The sequence below is a fragment of the Diabrotica virgifera genome, chromosome 6, assembly GCF_917563875.1.
Source record: "Diabrotica virgifera virgifera chromosome 6, PGI_DIABVI_V3a".
NCBI classification, from domain to species: Eukaryota; Metazoa; Arthropoda; class Insecta; order Coleoptera; family Chrysomelidae; genus Diabrotica; species Diabrotica virgifera.
Genome location: NC_065448.1, coordinates 173,577,004 through 173,598,963, shown reverse-complemented (window position 1 = coordinate 173,598,963; position 21,960 = coordinate 173,577,004). Strand labels below are relative to the sequence as shown.

Below are 21,960 nucleotides of genomic sequence, written 5' to 3'. Positions count from 1 at the left end.
GGAGAAGAGCAACCAAGGACAGGGATGCTTGGAGGCGGATGCTGAGAGAGACCAGGGCCCGACTTGGGCCGTAGTACCATTGGAGGGAGTTGGCGCCATAATTATTTGGACAAACATGTGTTTGAATTAATTGATCTAAGTTTTATTATTGGTCTTCTACTCCTTACTTATTTGAGAATATTTTGATGTATTGTGTCAAATTTCGTATATTCAATGAAAGCTGACGGTCAACTTTCTTTTTTGATTTTTATTTAGAGAAAAAAAGAAAAAATAATTCTCAATAACAATAAAAAAATATTTATTTACTTAACGATGACAAAAATTTAAACACAAAAATACTGCTTATAGATACAGACCTGCAGCTTCTACCTGTACCAAAAGATGGGCGATTAAATGTGTTCGAATCACAGCAAGGCTATCTGTAAACAAAATTACTTTTTACTAATAAATTTCAGTTTTAAATTTATCACGTACATATTGAAATATTTTTGTACAAATAGATACTTTGTACTTTTTGTATAAAGTAATGAATTGAATGAACTCTACAGGGTGTTTCAAAAAGGTATGTCATAAATTAAATCACGCATTACGGGGACAAAAATAAATTGATTGAATCTAACTTACCTTAGTACAAAAGTGTACACAAAAAAAGTTACAGACCTTTGAAGTACAAAATGAAAATCGATTTTTTTCAATATATCGACAACTATTGGAGATTTTTTTATTGAAAATGGACATGTATGATTCTTATGGCAGGACCATCTTAAAACAAAATTATAGTGAAATTTGTCCACCCCATAAAAATTTTATGGGGGTTTTGTTCCCTCAAATCCCCCCCCCCCCAAACTTTTGTGTACGTTCCAATTAATTCACTATTGTGGTACCATTAGTTAAACACAACGTTTTTAAAACTTTTTTTGCCTCTTAGTATTTTTTCGATAAGCCAATTTTTTCAAGATACGGCTTTTTTTTTAATATGCTTACATAAAAATTCTATGGGGGTTTTGTTCCTTTAAACCACCCAAATGGTCGTGTACGTTCCAATTAAACTATTATTGTGGTACCATTAGGTAAACACAGTGTTTTTAAAACTTTTTTGCCTCTTAGTCTTTTTTGATAAGTCACCTTTTATCGAGATGTGGCTTCTTCTTCCAAATATACCTAAAAATGTAAATTATAAATAAATTTTCAGATTATTAACAGGTATATCATAGGTACTTAACCATATACAAATATGTGGTGGATTCGACAAATATTCAAAATATCTCGATAAACAATGGCTTATCGAAAAAGTACTAAGAGGCAAAAAAGTTTTAAAAACATTGTGTTTAACTAATGGTGCCACAATAATAATTTAATTGGAACGTACACAAAAGTTTGGGGGGTTTAAAGGAACAAAACCCCCATAAAATTTTTATGGGGTGTACAAATTTCACTTTAATTTTTTTTTAAGATGTTGCTGCCATAAGAATGCCACATGTCCATTTTCAATGAAAAATCTGTAAGAGATTTCGATATATGAAAAAAAATCGATTTTCATTTTGTAACTTCAAAGGGCTGTAACTATTTTTGTATACACTTTTGTACTAGGGTAAGTTGGATTCAATCAATTTATTTTGTCCCCGGAATGCGTGATTTAATTTATGACATACTTTTTTTTGAAAAACCGTGTATAATACGTGTCTTCAGCACTTCAGTTGTCTATCATCTGCTTCGTTTGTGGTAAATAGGTGTTTTTCGATGTACGATTTTCTGCAGTGGAGGATCTAGACATTTCTGCCTTGGGAGGGGAAATTTGCCTTAGGGGGAAACTTCCAATGAAACACCAATCAAAAGACATAAAAAAGATAAATCCAAACTACATAAAAGACCTAAATAATGACTTATATGCATTAAGTTCCCTTAATTTTCCTAACAAGCATATGTATTTATTGGGTTGAATTTGTCTGCCTGTGGTTTAAGTGTCATGTCAGCTAATATGTTTTTTATGTTTCATTAATTTTTTCTTCAATTTTTGACCTTGTTACGGGTGGGGGGGGATTGCCCCATTTTCTCTCCTGGTAGATCCGCCACTGATTTTTAGGGAGTCCTGTTTAGGTTACTTTTGTCGTCTCTTCAGGACAAGTTGGAAGTCTTTGGATGGCGCAACTGGTACTATCATTGGTCATTGGTCACTGGTAGTATTCGGTGGTGATTGTTGGTGTCTTGTGGATTAGGTCATTTTCAAGGGTGGTCAGAGGAGAAAGAGCTTGGATGCTAAAACGGTCTTTTTCAGAATTATTTTTTGTTTAATAGGGAACTTGCATAAAATTTTAAATTCGAAAAAAATGTTATAAATCACAACAGAACATAATGTAGCAAAACAATGAGTCACCAGCCGCAAGGCGTAAGCCGAGAAAAGTCTAGATCAAAGCACGCTATACGTGGAACCGATGCGCGGTTGTTGGAAGGTCACACGATAGTCGGAGAGCTGGCTTAGCCCGGAATGATCGAGAATAACGACTAGGATATATAAGGCATAATTTTTGTGAATAGAGTTTAGTCTTAAGCTAAAGTTTGTAAAGTAAACTTGTATAAATAAAAAATAAAGTCGTATATAAATTACGAACCGCTAGTTTTATTGTAATTAGAAGTAATTACACTAATCACGCTACAGTTGGTGTCAGGTGTGGGGTTAACTTAGTGCGATATAAATAAGTGAATTACAGAGAGACTTTAAAAGACTTTTGAACTTTATTCGTCGGGAATAGTTAAAGTGCGTTGATTGTTCGGTATTCGGAAAGACTGTTAAAAGACATTTTGGAAAGTACGTGTGTGCCGACCAAAGATGTTGCTACAAGAACTTACAGTAAAACAGCTCCGTGAACAGCTCGAGGAACGGGATCTGGACAGCAGTGGGCTCAAGATAGTCCTACAAGCACGACTCGAGGATGTCCTCACGAAGAACGGAGAAGACCCAAAGACGTTCCACTTCCAGTCAGCAGAACAAGTAATCTTATCGAAATTAAAAACTGTTTCTGAAACGATCGATGAAACTTCTAAGATAAGCAACGAGAAATTTGAAAGTGTTTCTCAAAAGATCGATGAAACTTCTAGACAGAACAACGAGAAACTTGAAGAAGTTAGTAGAAGAAGCGACGAGAAACTTGAAGAAGTTAGTAGAAAAAGCGACGAGAAATTCGAAAATGTTGCTAAAAGATTCGATGAGACTTCTCAAATAATTAAAGAGGTCTGTAGGCAAAACAACGAAAAACTAGAAGAAGTTTGTAAACAGAACAATGAGAAATTTGAAGAAGTTTCTAGAACATTCGATAAGATGCAGAAAAGTGTAGAGACCGTAGAAGAAAAGATCAAACAGCTAGAGAGCAGGATAACCGATACAAAAGTACAACCATCAGTTAATGCAGCAACGTTAGATCCTTTAGTGAAAGATGAACTACCGAGAGACGAAACGTCGCATAATATGAGATTCAAATTACCACCATTTGATGGAAAGTCCTCTTGGTCCATATATCTTAGACAGTTTGAAGCTATTGCGACCGCCAATCATTGGACCGAACAAGAAAAGGCTGTTTCCTTGACTGCTGCTTTACGAGGTGATGCTGCAGATATATTAAGGTCAATTCCCAAGGGTCAAGAAAATTGTTACCAGACCTTGTTCACTCGTCTAGAAAAACGCTATGGAGATGCCCATCTACAACAAGTATACAAAGCACAACTGCGAAGTAGAAGTCAACGAGCAAGTGAGAATCTGCAAGAATTTGAAGCAGATGTGGCTCGTGTGGTGCGGTTGGCTTATCCAGAGGTGCCAGACAGCGTTTTAGAAGAAATTGCAGTAGATACCTTCGTCAATGGGCTGAAAGATAATGAACTACAGAAAGCTTTACGACTAGCAAGACCGAAAGTTTTAGATGAAGCACTTGCTATTGCATTGGAACACGAAACGGCTAGTCAAACTTCACGAGGCCATAGAGTAAGAACCATTGAAGAAAGTGACGAACACAACGATGAACGTCTGGAGGAAATGATACGGAGAGTATTAAGTAATCAGATGCCAAAGAGACGCGAGCCTAGATGTTGGAATTGTGGAGACGTAGGCCACATTCGTCGTAATTGTAAGAAGATCGTACAGCCGTCGGAAAACTAGAGCGGGTCGACACCAAGGGGCAACTGCCGACCTCGAGAACTAGAGCCCCCATAGTAACTGTCAACCTTACGTCCTCCGGTGGAATCCACAACTTATACATCGAAGGTCGTATCAGTAATAGATGTAGATCATTTTTGGTGGATACAGGTGCAACGAGAACTATCGCACGTCCAGATGTAGTACGAGACCATAATAAATTATCACCTGCAACAGTAAAGCTTAGAACAGCGACTGGTGAGCTAATTAATACATATGGCGAGGCTAATATGTCAGTATCCATTGGCCAGACCACAGTTGAACATCAAGTATTAATTGCCGAGATCTCCGACGAATTCATATTGGGGATGGACGTACTAAGGAAAGTGGGGGCAATATTGGATGTTCAAAATGGAGTTCTCAAGATCAATGGTGAAGAGTTGCCCTTTCACGACGACAAAGAAGATGTCATCCGCTTACTTACTACATGCGACGTAACCATACCCGGTAATAGTGAGAAAATTCTGATGACCATGCTTGATGGACACTGCCGAGAGGGAAGTTTAAGGATGGTCGAAGATGTGGATAATGTCGAGTTCCTAACGGCGAAAACTTTGGTAAAAGTTCGAGATGTGATCCCTGTAAGAGTTATGAATTTAAGGGAAACTGCTATCAAGTTAAGTAGAGGAGCTTTGATCGGGCAGTGTGTTCCCGTGGCTTCAATTTGCTCTGTGAATACCAATGAGAAATCATCGAAGGCGAAGTATCCAAAGGAGCTTGTTGAGATGATCATTGAAAGATGCCAAGATCTTGATCATGAACGAACGGAAAAAGTGACATCTATGCTGATAGAGTATCAAGATGTTTTTGCTATTGACACGAAGGATAAGGGAAAAACAAGCATAGTAACGCATAAAATAAATACCGGAGACGCTCAGCCAATCAGACAACGGCCTAGACGACTTCCATTTGCGAAAAGAGATGAAGCCGAAGAGATTATCAAGGATATGGACAAACAAGGGGTAATTGAACCATCGAACAGTCCATGGACATCACCAGTAGTTCTGGTAAAGAAGAAAGATGGTTCAACGCGTTTTTGTATCGACTACCGCCAGCTCAATGCGGTAACAAAAAAAGATAGTTATCCTTTGCCCAGAATAGACGATACATTGGATACTCTCTCCGGTTCTCGTTGGTTTTCCACACTCGATTTAAAAAGTGGATATTGGCAAGTAGACATGGAGCCAGCCGATCGGGAGAAAACCGCATTTTCGATAGGATCAGGGCTTTGGCAGTTTACGGCTATGCCGTTTGGTTTATGTAATGCCCCTGCCACATTTGAAAGATTAATGGAGGCAGTTTTAAGAGGTCTAACATGGAAAACATGCCTGGTTTACTTGGATGATGTAATTGTGGTTGGAAGGTCCTTTGATGAACATGCCAAGAATCTAATAGACGTCTTTCAACGATTGAGGGCAGCGAACTTGAAGTTAAGTCCGAAGAAATGTCACATGTTTCGACGAGAAGTTAAGTACTTAGGACATATTGTATCGAGTAATGGTGTAACAGCTGATCCTGAAAAGATTGATGCAATTAAAGATTGGCCAGTACCAAAAGATAAACATGAAATTAGAAGTTTCCTTGGCCTATGTACATATTACCGACGATTTGTCAAAGGATTTGCCAATATCTCCAAGCCCCTAACAAAGTTGACGGAGGAGGGCAAAGAATATACATGGAGTGAGGAGTGTCAAAAAGCTTTCGAACAACTACAAAGGGCTCTGATCAGTGCACCGATATTAAGCTACCCGGGACAGGCAGGAAAATTTGTTTTGGATACCGATGCTAGCAACAGTGCCATAGGAGCTGTTCTCTCACAAATCCAGAATGGACAGGAAAAAGTCATCGCTTATTTCAGCAAAGTCCTGTCGAAACCAGAAAGAAACTATTGCGTTACCAGAAGAGAACTGCTGGGTGTAGTGAAGGCTTGCGAACATTTCCATAAATACTTGTACGGCAGAAAGTTCCTTCTTCGAACAGATCACGCTGCTCTAAAATGGCTCATACAATTCCGTAATCCAGAGGGCCAGATGGCAAGATGGTTAGAACGACTGCAAGAATATGATTATGAGATAGAACACAGGGCCGGAAGAGTTCATTCAAATGCTGATGCCCTTTCGAGACGACCATGCAGTGCAAATTGTAATCACTGTGCCAAATTAGAGGAACGATTTTGCCCCGTGAGACGAACCACCGTAGTTAATGAGCAATGGCAGCCCCAACAGTTACAAAACGCCCAAGAAGATGATCCATGTATAAAAAGAGTATTGGATTGGATGCGGCAAGGTGAAAGACCTAGTTGGCAGAACATTAGTGCATGTAGTCCAGAAGTCAAGGCCTACTGGAGCCAATGGAATTGCCTGGTACTAAAAGATGATCTTCTGTACAGAACCTTTGAGAACGATGATGGTACAGAATCTAAGCTGCAGTTGATTGTACCTAAAAGTAAAGTGTCAGAAGTATTGCGTCAGTTGCATGACGGTACATCAGGTGGACACTTTGGTATTACGAAGACTCTGCAAAAGGTTCGAGAACGGTTCTATTGGGTGAACTGTAAAGATGATGTAAGAAGATGGTGCCGGAAATGTGAACTGTGTGCATCCGGTAATGGTCCAGTTGGTAAAAAGAGAGCACCCATGAGACAGTACAATGTTGAAAGTCCTATGGAAAGAGTAGCAATCGACATTGCAGGTCCATTTCCAGAAACCGATGCTGGAAATAAATACATTCTGGTAGCCATGGACTATTTTACGAAATGGACCGAGGCCTATGCATTACCGAATCAAGAAGCTGCTACCGTTGCAGAGGTACTTGTTAAAGAATTCTTCAGCCGATTTGGTGTTCCCTTGGAGATCCACTCCGAACAAGGGCGAAACTTTGAGTCAGCTCTTTTCCAAAACGTTTGTAAATTGATTGGTGCCAATAAGACCAGAACAACACCCCTGCATCCTCAATCAGATGGAATGGTCGAGAGGATGAACCGAACGATGGGTAAACACTTGTCCAAAGTTGTATCTGAACATCAGCGAGATTGGGACCAACACATTCATTTATTCCTGATGGCCTACCGCTCGGCCGGGAATGAAACTACAGGTCAAACACCAACCTGCCTGATGTTGGGTCGTGAAGTTCGTTTGCCCTGCGACCTAGAGTTTGGCTGCAGACCTTCCGAGGAATATGTTGCAGGCGAAGAATACGTAGACCGCCTGAAGTTACGAATGAACAACATTCATGAACTTGCCCGACAACACATCCAGATAGCCAGTGACAGAATGAAAGATCAATATGATTCTCGCTGTAAGAATGAAAGCTTCGAAGTAGGTGATCTTGTCTGGCTTTATAATCCACAACGTCGTCGAGGCCTGTGTCCTAAACTGCAAAGACAATGGGAAGGTCCGTATGAAGTTAAGAAGAAAATAAATGACGTAATATACAGAATTAAGAAGTTGCCAAACGGTAAACCAAAAGTTATTCACATAAATCGTCTCGCACCATATGCTGGCTCAAATGAAACAGAGGAAGCCCGAGTCCTCCAACAGGAGATGAAAGATGCACCACAGCCAAGTTTTAAGGAATTTATGTCAAATTACGCAGAAAGAAAGAGTGCTAGATTCGGCGTGACCACAGAAGTTCAGCAAGATCTGTTTGGTGTTCCAGAAAACGTCTCTCTAGCCCACTGTGTTGCCCAAGACCTCGAGATGACTAAAGGAATCTCGTCCGTATTCAATAGAAAGTTCGGCCGCCTGGACGAGTTAAGAAATCAGCAGCCTAAAATTGGAAGAGTACTGCGATTGGAAGATGGTCCTCGATCTTTGCTGTATATGGTGACCAGGAAGTCTTATACGGACACGCCAAGCTATGAGAACATATGGCGTGCTCTAAGTAATTTGAAGAAAATCGTGTGTAATTATGACATCAAAGATTTGGCTTTACCAAAAATAGGCCATGCAGTAGAAAATCTGGATTGGAAGATTGTGAGAAGCATGCTTGAAGTGGTCTTCAGAGAAACTGGCGTACGAATTACTGTGTGTTGCATGAACCCGAAGATGTCGGATCCTTCAAAGACAGTAGACTGTTATTTCTTCTTGAAGGGTGTATGCAAAGCTGGAGAGTCGTGTAGATTCCGCCATCCTGGGCCTTCATCTAGAGTTGCTGATCGGGACGCTCAGATCTTAAGAGGGGAGCAATGTAGCAAAACAATGAGTCACCAGCCGCAAGGCGTAAGCCGAGAAAAGTCTAGATCAAAGCACGCTATACGTGGAACCGATGCGCGGTTGTTGGAAGGTCACACGATAGTCGGAGAGCTGGCTTAGCCCGGAATGATCGAGAATAACGACTAGGATATATAAGGCATAATTTTTGTGAATAGAGTTTAGTCTTAAGCTAAAGTTTGTAAAGTAAACTTGTATAAATAAAAAATAAAGTCGTATATAAATTACGAACCGCTAGTTTTATTGTAATTAGAAGTAATTACACTAATCACGCTACAATAATTTAGAACCTGTAGCAAAGATAAAAAAGTTTTGTGTGTCTTTCGTTTGGCCCCTAAAGACGACTAAAAATTCAACTTATACCAGCCACCCCAAAACGCGTCGTGACGTCACGGAGTTGTATGTTTACATTCTACACCAATTGTATATATAATTTTAAATTAGACATTATAAACGTCAGTAAAAAATACAGTTATGTGACCATAGAGGTATATATAGAGACATGTAACGAGAATAGACTTGGCTAGGGATATGCCACTCAATGCATCGGGGTGTAACGTCGATATCAAGTACGGTGGTCTAGCTATCTTTGTCTGTCGTACGAGTATGAGTGTATCTGCCAAGAGGTGGGAGTAACGGAACGACAGTGACAAAAAGGCGGCAGCCATCATATGCTAGAGAGAGAAAGCTAAGCGCCCGTAGAGCGAGATAGATAGACCACCGACCCAAACTGCTCCTCGTTACGCTATTTTTCGGAGTTATCCAAATCTATGTGTATAAGATCTTTGGGTATATATTAACATAGAGTGAGCCTACCTTCCGCGCTTCCTGACGACAAGATCTCATGGACTGGTTTGCGGCATCTCTTTCTAACACACTGTATCGAGAAACTAAGATGACATTGAAGTGTGAGTATAGGTACGGAAGGGGAGGACAACTGTCGCAGCTTTACTATGCGTAAGAGTGAAACAGCACTAATACAAATAAAAAAGATGGTGTCGTCACTTCGCTCTGAATAACACTCTCTCTATGCTAATATATAACTCTATGTTATGTGACGTTAAAAGTGTTTTTGATGGTTTGAACTATTCATAGAAAATTTGTACTTTTACAAAATGGTTTTATTTTCAATAGTAAACCTTCTTTCCTTTCCTTCAAAAACTGGATCAAACTCCAATCTCAACAAACTTTTTTTTTATTTTATTTTATTCTGGCCTGGGTTCTCAACAAACTAGTATATATTATTACAACGACATATGATACATGTCATTAGAATATAAATATTTTTCCATTATTCCCCAACGACGAGCTGGCCAAATACCCAAGTAGCTGGAGGCCAATAAACTAAAGAAGAAGAAGAATATACGTAAATATAACCATAAACGGAACCACATAGGTAAACTATGCGACGTCACGGGTCGTTTGAACTATTTTAAGATAAAGAAGACTTTAAATTTATACTTCTAAGTTATTATGAGTTTTTGAAGCGTGAAATTTTGGAAATCTCATTTTTATACAAAACTGAACATTATTATGTAATAAAAAAATGTGCAAGTTCCCTATTTTGAATGAGATAAAATGTGAATGAAATTTAAGATGAGTGATTATTTATGAAATTTTGACTTTATTTCGCGTTGAGGGCAATTATTATTATATCTATTATAGGTCTGGATCCCGCGTATGAAAAAAGTTGATTAATAGCAAGCTGAAAATGTTTTAATAGCTTAAGGGTGTCTAGTCGGACAAACTTTGATATATAGAAACACTGGAACAGGGGAAGTTTTAATTGGGGAACCAGTTAAAATTTTGGAACCCGAAAACCACGAAAACGTCAGACCACGAAAACGTCAGATGTATTTTGTCCGACAGAACTTCCAATCGATTTGTTACCCTTTCATTAAACTCTCATGCAAAAATCAGGCTGCTATTTATCACCAAATGGGAATTATAATAAGTGGAACAAGTAGAATATGTCAAATGACAGGAATTATGACAGGTGATAAATAGCAGCCTGATTTTTGCATGAGAGTTTAATGAAAGGGTAACAAATCAATTGGATGTTCTGTTCGACAAAATACATGTCGACCCACGCAACGAAGACTATTGTAAATCAGTTTTGGTTGAACTGAGATAATCACGTTTGAAAATTTTTTCGCAAAGAGATCGCTCTAAGAAATGACGATATCTTTGGAAGAAATACGCCTTACAACCTGAAATTTCTGTTATATGTTAGGTAAAATGTTTTAAAGGGTTTCATAGTTAAAACAACAAAAAACACATTTTTTTTGCTAAATTTTGTAGACTTACTATAGTTTTCGTCGAAGCAATTAAGGAAAAAAACATACTTACTCTATACTTAGTAACAGTAAATGACGTTATCTTTGGAAGAAATACGTCTTACAAGTTTAAATTTCTGTTATATTATATATATAAAGGGTTTTAAGGGATTTCACAGATCAAACATAACAAAAAATAGTTTTTTGCTAAATTCTGTAGACTTACTATAGTTTTCGTCGAAACAGTTAACGAAAAAATACTTATTCTAGACTAGACTTACTAGTAAGATTTATTGAAGCAAAGCAGTACTATTTAAAAAATTATAATAAAACACATTTCTGTAGTTAATCGGAATAACTAAATTAGAGTCTTACTAGAGAAAACTATAGTAAGTCAAACAGTTTGGACCTAAAATCTGCAATACCGTCCGCTGTTTCTTGCAACGAAGACTACAGTAACTCAACTTACTATGGTTTTCGCCTGCAGGAGTGTGGATCAGTAAACTTACTATATACATGCAAATGCTTTACTGGTTGCCTTAAAATTCATACTTGATTTACCATACTTTTCTACCAAATAAAGCTTAAAAAGAAGAATAATACCATAATAGTAAGTCAAATGTAACGTTTTTTGAGTTACTATAGTCTTCGTTGCATGGGTCGATGTGACGTTTTCGTGGTCTGACCGTTCCAAATTTTTAACCTGTTCCACAATTAAAACTTTCCCTATTCCAGTGTTCCCATATATTAAAGTTTGTCCGACTAGACACCCTTAAGCTATTAACAAATTTTCAGCTTGTTATTAATCAACTTTTTTTTCATACGCGGGATCCAGACCTATTACGGCTATTATTATATTCTTCCTATGGACATGTATAATTGAAATATGGGGTGCAAATGGGATCTGGAAACCATAGAAAACCGATCCCTCCTTGTCTGTGTGCAAAGCTTAAAGTAAGGTATACCTATATTTATATGAGTGTAAGCTAAAAAAAAAAGATGTTGCCTCCAGGGTATCGATGTATTCATCAGGAAGTTCATTACATGCTGAGGTCAACAGTTTTGTGAATAACAATGGGAGCTTTCTTCTTTCTTCTGGGATGTCTGATGAATATATTGCCGAAAGATGAACAGGCAGTTTTGAGTAGATACATTTTGGGCTCTGAAGTTTTGGTTTCTGATAGTTTGTAGTGTATAACTCCTGCACAGAAAGTTGAGCCTCTTAAGTATGGTTGGGATGTTCGATAGTTGATGTATTAGGACGGAGGGGTAGTCCGATTGTAGTTTACTTTACGTAGAATACTCCTTTCCAACGATGGCAGCTGTTGTGACAGGTCATTACTGAGCAAGGCATAGGTTGTATTCAATAACGGATAAAATCATGGATATATTTTACTAACTCGATCGTTATTTTAAATTAGTCATACTTTTTTTCATTTTAATTCTTCCGTTGCCAATTAGGAGTTGATACTCGAAAGGGTTAACTGGGCTCATATAAATAATTGTAATTTAAAATTAAAAGATCTTGGGTTGGGTAGGACGCCGTCATTTGTTCAAATCCCTTAACGTCGAAAACGATAACTGGAATCGACATAAAGAACCTTTGATTGGTATGAAACGCTCTACATACATTACTACAATGATGTTCGTATTGACTTATTACAGCTATAAACATAATTGGTTACTTACATTTTTCATGAGGAAGCATGCTTGACAATCATTTTCTGAAAAAATAAAACAAAATGGTGATCAAATTTAGCATCTGATAAACACAGTTTGCTATATTTCAGCAAAACTATCATATACATTAACAAAAATTACTACAGCTAACGACAAAGTTTAAAAAAAAAGAAAGAAGGTAGTAAAGAAAATGTTCAATTAGACTGAAAACTTTACTGGATGTTACTAAAAGATGAAAACGGGATGATCTAGCTATGTTCTATACTTTATTTGAATAATAAAACGGAATAAACTCATAATATAATTAAAAATGTCGAGTAAATAATACCACAACGAAGTTTATAATAATTTACAAAGTTTCATAGTTGCAGAAATAAATACTTATAGAATTTAACACATAAAATGGAGATTGAATGAAAGAAAGACCTAAACTCTAAACCAACAAAAAACACATGGATAAGAAATAACAAGACATCTTCTTCATGTGCCTTCTCCTCATCGGAGGTTGAAGACTATCAAGTGGAATTCTTATTTATGTTGTGCTGATCGTATAATTATTGTACTGGCCTCCCTGATGTCCTGACATTGGCGTAAGTCGTCTGATACAGATCAACTGCAGAAAACCATACTTATCATTTCTAAAGATATGGCCAAAATAAACTACTTTTCTTCGTTAAACTGTTGTCAGTAGTTGCTAATTTTTATGCATTGTTTCCAACACTCGATCATTTTGATACTCTCTCGATCCATAGTATTTTCAATAACCACAGGTGCAACCACATCTCAAAAGAATCGCAAATAATATGATTCTTACCTTTAACGTCCATCCCTTAACTCCGTACAATAATGTAGACAGTACGTAGCATTTAATGGCACACAATCGAGTAGTCAGACTCAGGTTTCAGTATCAGAATCGTACTTTCATTTTGAATAAAGTATTCTTGGCTATTTCGATTCTAATTTTGACTACACTGTCAGGATCCCATTTATCGTTTAGCCAGCATGCCAAGTACTTAAATTTCTTTAATTTTTCTATGTCCTGATTTACTATTCGTACTCTGACATTGTCTAGATTACGTTTGCTGATGACCATGCACTTTGTTTTCTACTTATATATTTATTTTAAGACCATGGTATTGACTTTATTTATTAGAAACTGTAAGTCTTTCTTATCATTGGCACATATTGGATGTTATTAATAGGTTTTCCGTTCACTTTTATTCCCATTTCTATACATTCTAAGGACTTTTGGAAAATGGACGCAGAATATAAATTAAACAGGAGAGGCGACAGTATACACAGTATATACAGTTGTCATATTTTCGACTTTTATGTGAGTTGACTGGTTCCAATAAAAGTTCTTGATAATCCGTATGTCTTTACCATCTAACCAATTTGTTTGAGTAGATCTATAAGTTTGTCGGGCTTCGCTATCTAATACTTTCTAATAATCTATAAAACATGAGAAAACATTTCTCTGCTGATGCAGGCATTGTTGGAAAAATATTTGCATCACGAATAAAGCATCTCTGGTGCACGGACTCTTGAAACCCATCTGGCTTTAACTTATGCTTTCGCTTATCTTTTTCCATATTCTAATCCAGATGAGTATATGATTCGTAGAAAGCACTCTACAAGAATAACACAGTAGCTATCAAAATGGGCAATCGAATATGCAGTCCATTTAAGACGACAAAGGGACTACTACAGGGCTGCTCCACATCCCCCTACCCTGTTCAAAATATTCCTGGAAAAGACCCTGAAACCATGGAAAAGAAAGTGAGAAGGAATGGGTATATATGATAAAGGAACGAATATCTATATATCCTAAGTTTTGCTGACGACCAAATAGTGATCGCACAAGACGAAGATGACCTCAGTTTTATGATGAGGAAGCTGGAACAGAAATATACAAAGAATGGGATGGAAATACACCTAAAGAAAACTGAATACCTAACAACGGAGAATACAGAAATAAAACAACTGGAAATAGACGAAGGTAAACAATTCAGAGGAACAGATAAGTACAAGTATTTAGGTTTTATAATATCAAACAAAGGAACCACTGAGGAAGATAAAAAATAGATAAGGACAAACAAGAGACTGCATACGAAAACTGATACCGGATACTGTGGAATAAGAACATCAGCATACAAACAAAAAGAAGAATATGTAATATTATGACAAGAAGTATCCTCACTTATGGGTGTGAAAATTGGACAATACATAAGAAATCCAAAAACAAAATAAGAGCAACAGAGATGGAATTCCTAAGGAGAAGCTGCAGAGTAACGAGGAGAGATAGAATAAATATCATAGAGATTAAGAGAAGAATGGGAATGAACTCAGACATAATAGACTACTTTTTTAACTATTTATAATGGGAAATAAGCCACAATATTATTAAAAAATGATTTTTATTTTAGACTACATCGAACAGAAGAGATTAATCTGGTACGGACATGTCAGAAGAGCAGACCAAAATCGTTGGATCAACCGAATAACAGAGTGGAGCCCGATAGGAAAAAGGAAGAGAGGCAGACCCCGAAGATGCTTCAGAGATGAAGTGGACGAAGCAATGGAGAGAAGAAATCTACAGGAAGGGGACTAGCGAAACAGAAAAAGCTGGAGAGAACGGTTGAGTGAAGGAATACAGTGAAAACTGTGGAAATCCTGGCTGGCTTCCGCAAAGGATATAGTACATCAGACCATCTGCTGACAATGAGAACATTGATAGAGAAGGCAAATGAATACCAACTACCCGTATTTCTTGCCTTCGTAGACTATGAAAAGGCGTTTGATAGTATCAAGATGTGGGCCATAGAACAAGCTATTAATAATTGTAGAATATATTCGAGATATAGACAACTAATACATAATATATATGAAAATGCAACTATGATAGTACAACTAGACCAAAATACAAATCCCATCCCTATTAAGAGAGGCGTGAGACAAGGAGACGTAATATCGCCAAAGCTTTTCAACCTAGCACTAGAAGACGTCTTCAAAACGACAAATTGGTCAACCTATGGCATTAACGTTAATGGCAAGAAGCTAAACCACCTCAGATTCGCTGACGACATTGTGATTATAGCGAGCTCATTCGAGGAACTGCAAATTATGACAGAGGAACTCGCAGGCAGCTCCCAATACGTCGGCCTGAAAATGAACATGAAGAAAACAAAAATAATGACAAACACAGATGACCCCAGACGCATAACTATAAATGGCAGTGAGATAGAAAAAGTCCAGGAATATATCTACCTAGGCCAAATCCTGAAACTTGACAAAGAAAACCAAAGTGCGGAATAATAGGAGAGCAAGACTAGCATGAGCAGGATTTGGAAAACTTGGTTGGATACTTAAGAACCGCAAAATACCTCAATATTTGAGGACCAAAGTGTTCAACCAGTGCATCCTTCCTATCATGACATATGGGTGTCAAACCTGGACCTTAACCAAGGCAAATATGAATAAACTAGCCACAACAGAAAGAGCTATGGAAAGAGCAATGTTAGGTATACGACTGTCAGATAAAAAGAGGAACGACTGGGTAAGATCAAAAACAAAAGTCGAGGACATAACAACAAAAGTTGCCAAACTTAAATGGAGCTTCGCAGGCCACACTGTTAGACAAAAAGACCAACGTTGGAATGCAACGATACAACATTGGAGACCTTACCAAAGTAAACGACCGAGAGGAAGACCACAGATGAGATGGGTTGATGATATTAAAACAGTAGCCGGAACGAATTGGAAATATGTTGCTCAGGATAGAGACCGATGGAAGGAGTTGGGAGAGGCCTATGTCCAAACGTGGACGATAGAAGGCTAAGAAGAAGAAGATATAGAAATACTTTTCGTGAATGACACATAAGACTTATCAAAAGGTAGTCGTTGCGTTACATCTTTTTGAGTTAAATTTTTTAGGTAGCATGACGGACCAGCCACTTTTCCATTTTTAGTTTCTTCCAAAGCTTTCATTAATTGTTCATTAAGTATATCAGACTCATTTGATTTTTCCATATTTCTGCTTCTTCTTGTTTATTATCAATCTGTTGTTTTCGTCGATAAGTTTTGCGGGTGTTTTATGTTTATAAGTATGTGTTATCTCTTTGATCCTATGTAGTATTTGCTTACCTTTAGAGGACTTAAAACGTCGACAGCTTGCACACCAAGACTTCTGAGAAGAACTATGGGAGTAAATTCTGTATGATACAATCTATACATTCCTTCCAGGGCCACCATTGTAGTCAAATTTTCCCGTTGCCTTTTGGTTTCGTATTCTTTCAGGTAGCTAACATTTCCTGAAAGAAAACACATAATGAGGACGAATAATGAGAATTTCCCAAGTAAAACAGTAAAAGATGAGTATACCTACAAGAGACAAAACGACTAAGAAAAACAATGGGAGGCATTATAGGCTTGGATCCCGCGTACCAAAAAAGGTTGATTAATAGCAAGCTGAATTTGTTAATAGCTTAACGGTGTCTAGTCGGACAAACTTTGATGTATGGGAACACTGGAACAGGGGAAGTTTTAATTGTGGAACAGTTTAAAAATCTGGAACGTCAGATTACGAAAACGTCCCATGTATTTTTACTCCCTAGGGAGTAAAAGTGACGTCATGGAATGTCACTGATGAAATAACTTATTGACGCGCTGTACAATATTCTATTACCTATTACGTAAGTACCTATAGACTTTAACGTTTATTTAGAGAACACCTTGTATTTTGTAGTAAAAAACAGTAAATTGTTATTTTGATTTAACAATGTTTACATTAATAATTTTACTTATATTTGACAGTTGACAGTTAGTATAATGTACCATGCACCTACTTGATGGTTTTAGTTCTCTAATAAATTTTGTCAATTAGTTACATAAATAAATTATTTAAAAATGAAAAAATTACTTGTTATTTGAGGAAGGTGGAAAAATCATATGTATAACATGGGAGTAAAGTGCCTTTTCCTCCCTTGAATAATTACTGCCCTCCGCTACGCGTCGGGCAGTAAACTTCATTCTCGGGAGGAAAAGTAGCACTTTACTCCCTTGTTATACAAATAGCTATTATTACACAATCCTGCAATTTTTGAAACCATAACTTTTCTGTTCTAGGGGGAGAGGAGGGGTATGCGCACGCATAAAAAAGAATAACAAAATTATGTATACCCTCACAGAGCTGATTTTTGCAGGATTGTTTGAAAAAAATATTTACAATTAACTGGTACGACAAATTGTGATCCGACAAACAGAGCCTATTTTACTTCAAATCAGGCCCGAGGCTAATTTTCGAGACCCTAAATATGCTTTAATAATAATAATCTATCTATCTATCTAATCAGCCCTAAACATCCATCCTTGGATATAGGCCTCCTCTTCCTTCTTCCATGCCTCTCTATCTTGGGCAATTTGCATCCATTTTGACCCAGTGTGTTTCTTCAGGTCATCTGACCATCGCATCTGTGGCCTTCCCCTTTTTCGTTTGTGGTTCCATGGTCTCCAATGTATTACCATCTTAGTCCATCTTTCATCCTTCTGCCGTAGGGTGTGTCCGGCGAACTTCCATTTAAGCTTTGCTACTTGGGTAGAGACGTCTTTCACTTTTGTTTTGTTACGGATCCATTCGTTTCTTTTCCTGTCTGATAATTTAATGTTCAGCATTTGTCTTTCCATGGCTCTTTCTGTCTTTGCTATTTTTTCCATATTCTCTTTTGTAAACGTCTATGTCTGAGAGCCATATATTAAAACAGGGAGTATACATTGATTGAAGACTTTTGTTTTTAGGTATTGCGGGTATTTTCTGTTCTTTAGTTAGAATATAAGACAGTTTTCCGAATGATGCCCAGGCCAACCTTATTCTTCTCTTTATTTCTTCGGTCTGATTTTCTCTATTTAATCTAGTGATTTGTCCTAGATATATATATATATATATATATATATATATATATATATATATATATATATATATATATATATATACAGGGTGGTTCATCTTATTCGCCTCGGTCTCTGTACAGAAAACCACTTGATACTTTAAAAAAATTTCTTCACAGAAATATACAGGGCCTTTAATACTACAACCTAAAAATAATGTGAATTATACAGGGTGTTCCAAAAAAGAGTGGTATATCAAAGTTATATTTTTTCTTATGGAATGCCCTATATCTGATGACATTATTGAATTTACCTTAAAAAATAAGCTATACTTTCATAAGGGTTCCCTATACCTAAATACAGGGTGTTTTGATTTATTTCGATTTTTATAAAAATGTAAGGTTTTAGAAAAAAATAAATATCTGCGAATCTAAGGAGCAGTAACAAATTCTTTCTTGGATCTTAATAATATACTATTTAGCATACTTAAACAGATGCTTATTGTAACAAAATTTGTTACAGGGTGGTCAAAATATGAGATTGTTCTATTAACAAATTCAAGCTGTAATAACTTACTTATTTTAAATGGAACACCCTGTATCTTACTAGTCTATCGCGTAGAAAATTTACTTAGCTTTCAATTTGTACTAGAGTTTCTTATACCTATCTTTTTACAGGGCGGTCAAAATATTAGATTTTTCTATTAACAAATTCAAGCTGTAATAACTTACTTATTTTAAATGGAACACCCTGTATCTTACTAGTCTATCGAGTAGAAAATTTACTTAGCTTTCAATTCTTATTAGGGTTTCCTATACCTATCTCCCTTCATTTCTTAAATATTTAAAGATTTCCTAATTTGTAAGCTTTAAAAATTAGAATTAAGTACCTATGTCGTGGTTATGTACAACACATCACCAACACCGGCAATATACTTAAATATCTTAGTCAAGATAGTTTCATTAAAAAAATTCACATTTTTATCATTTAATCACACAGAGTGTTCTTATTTTAAATGACATACTCGATATTCTATTCTTTATAATGGAAGATATTTAAAATCTCTTCAATTCCATGTTAACATTCTCAATACACATGTTATTCTGTAGATATAAATTCCCATGTTATTCTGTAAATACCCATTTTTACATATTTTTGTACAATAGGCTCGTTTTCGTCAAAGTAGCCATTGCATTTAATTGTTTGTAATTGCGATTTAAAGATTCAAACAAAAAGTGGCGTTCTTAAATTTACTTAATAACCGTTGGGTTAAGATATGGAAAATGCTTATACGGAATGAAATATAATTTAAATATCTTCCAGAATACGGCATCTAATATAGGGTATGCAGTTTAAAATAAACGTATTATTCAATTTCACATGCAGGCCAAAATCAACTAAAATAATACAACACTCTGTGTGACTACATGATAACACTGAAAATTTCATTAATGACAGTATCTTGTCTAAGTATATTGCCGGTGTTGGTGATGTGTTGTACATAAACACGACATAGGTACTTATGTAGTTCTAATTTTTAAAGCTTACAAATTAGGAAATCTTTAAATATTTAAAAAATGAAGGGAGATAGGTATAGGAAACCCTAATAAGAATTGAAAGCTAAGTAAATTTTCTACTCGATAGACTAGTAAGATACAGGGTGTTCCATTTAAAATAAGTAAGTTATTACAGCTTGAATTTGTTAATAGAACAATCTAATATTTTGACCGCCCTGTAAAAAGATAGGTATAGGAAACCCTAGTACAAATTGAAAGCTAAGTAAATTTTCTACGCAATAGACTAGTAAGATACAGGGTGTTCTATTTAAAATAAGTAAGTTATTACAGCTTGAATTTGTGAATAAAACAATCTCATGTTTTGACCACCCTGTAAGAAATTTTGTTGCGATAAGCATCTGTTTAAGTATGCTAAATGGTCTTTTATTAAGATCCAAGAAAGAATTTGTTACTGCTTCTTAGATTGGTAGATATTTATTTTTTTCTAAAACCTTACATTTTTATAAAAATCGAAATAAATCAAAACACCCTGTATTTAGGTATAGGGAACCCTTATGAAAGTGTAGCTTATTTTTTAAGGTCAATTCAATAATGTCATCAGATATAGGGCATTCCATAAGAAAAAATATAACTTTGATATACCACTCTTTTTTGGAACACCCTGTATAATTCACATTATTTTTAGGTTGTAGTATTAAAGGCCCTGTATATTTCTGTGAAGAAATTTTTTTAAAATATCAAGTGGTATTCCGTACAGAGACCGAGGCGAATAAGATGAACCACCCTGTATATTCTTTTACTTGTTCTATTCTTGTTTGTGCCACTGTAATTACTAGTTCTTCTTGTTGATTGGTCATGGTTTTTGTTTTACTGTAATTCATCTTCAGTCCTATCTTTGTCGATTCTCTATCTAGTTCTTCCATCATTCTTTGTAATTCTTCACTTCTTTCTGCTATTAATACAATATCATCAGCATATCGTAAGTGATTCAGATTGCCCGTTTATGTTTATACCCAAACCATCCCAGTGCAGTTGTTTGAACACATCTTCTAGCGCTTGGTTGAATAGCTTGGGCGAGATGGTATCTCCTTGTCTTACTCCTCGGTTTATTTTAATAGGCTCCGTTTGTTTCATTAGCTTGATAGTTGTTGTTGCCTTATCATATATATTTGTAATTAAGTCGGTATATCTGTAGTCTATTCTGCTGTTTTGTAGGGAATTCTTTACTGCCCAGTGTTCCACACTATCAAATGCTTTTTCGAAGTCAATAAATGCCATATATAGCGGGATATGATATTCGTTAGCTTTTTCGATTAATATCTTCATCGTTAAAAGGTGGTCACTTGTACTGAAGCTTTTTCTAAATCCGGCTTGTTCTCTTGCCTGGTATCCATCTAATTTAGTTGTTAACCTGTTTGTTAATATCTCTTGGTTAATAGTTTGTACATCACATTTAGTAAAGTTATGGGTCTGTAATTCTTTAGATCCTTTTTATCTCCTTTCTTTCTTAAATAGTAACAATGTTACTGCTTCGTTACAAGTGTTGGGTATTTGTTTTGTCATTAATATTTTATTCATAAGTGTGTACAAAACTTCTCTAGTTGTTTTCCCACCATTTTTTAGCATTTCTACAGTTATCCCGTCTTTTCCTGGCGATTTATTATTCTTCATCTCCTTGAGTGCTCTTTTTATCTCATTCTTACTGATTTCTGGTTGTAAGTCGGAATTGACATTTTTTATTTTTATTTGTAATTTCTTAAGGATTTCTTGTGTTGGTTTCTGTTTTGTATTGTAGAGGTTTTTATAATATTCTTGTGTTATTTGTATAATTTCTTTTATATTATTGGTCTCTATGCCTTCTTTGTTCTTTATACTATTAATCTGTATGCTTCCAAGCTGTGGTTTTAAGCACTTCATATTTTTATTTTGTTCAATGGTTTTTTCTATTTTTTCTTCCTGTACTCTCCTTTGACTTTCCTTGATGTTCCTTCTGATAGCTTTGTTTACCTCTTTGTAATCTACTGTGTTTCTCTTATCTTGTTCTATTAATGTTTTTCTTTTGCTCATGAGGTTTTTTGTTTCCTGGGAAATATAGTTTTCCTTTTTTATTCTTGTTTGTGCTACCTCTTTTCCCGCCTTTGCTAATGTATCGGTTAATAGCTGATTTATTTCATCGATATTTTTGTTTTCCAAATCTCTAGTGGCCGGTA

General features: G+C 36.2%; 1 protein-coding gene across 1 annotated transcript in view; it reads right to left on the bottom strand.

The window, feature by feature from the left end:
- Positions 1-281: 281 nt before the first annotated feature.
- The window catches only part of LOC114333072 (ubiquinone biosynthesis monooxygenase COQ6, mitochondrial), a 111,852-nt gene continuing 90,173 nt past the window's right edge, over positions 282-21,960 (bottom strand). The window contains exons 6-8 of the mRNA XM_028282897.2: positions 16,494-16,660; positions 12,360-12,394; positions 282-419 (exon numbers count right to left, since the gene is read on the bottom strand). Of these exons, the coding sequence (XP_028138698.2) occupies positions 12,365-12,394; positions 16,494-16,660 (197 nt within the window). The 3' untranslated portion in view covers positions 282-419; positions 12,360-12,364. The remainder of the gene's footprint in view (positions 420-12,359; positions 12,395-16,493; positions 16,661-21,960) is intronic.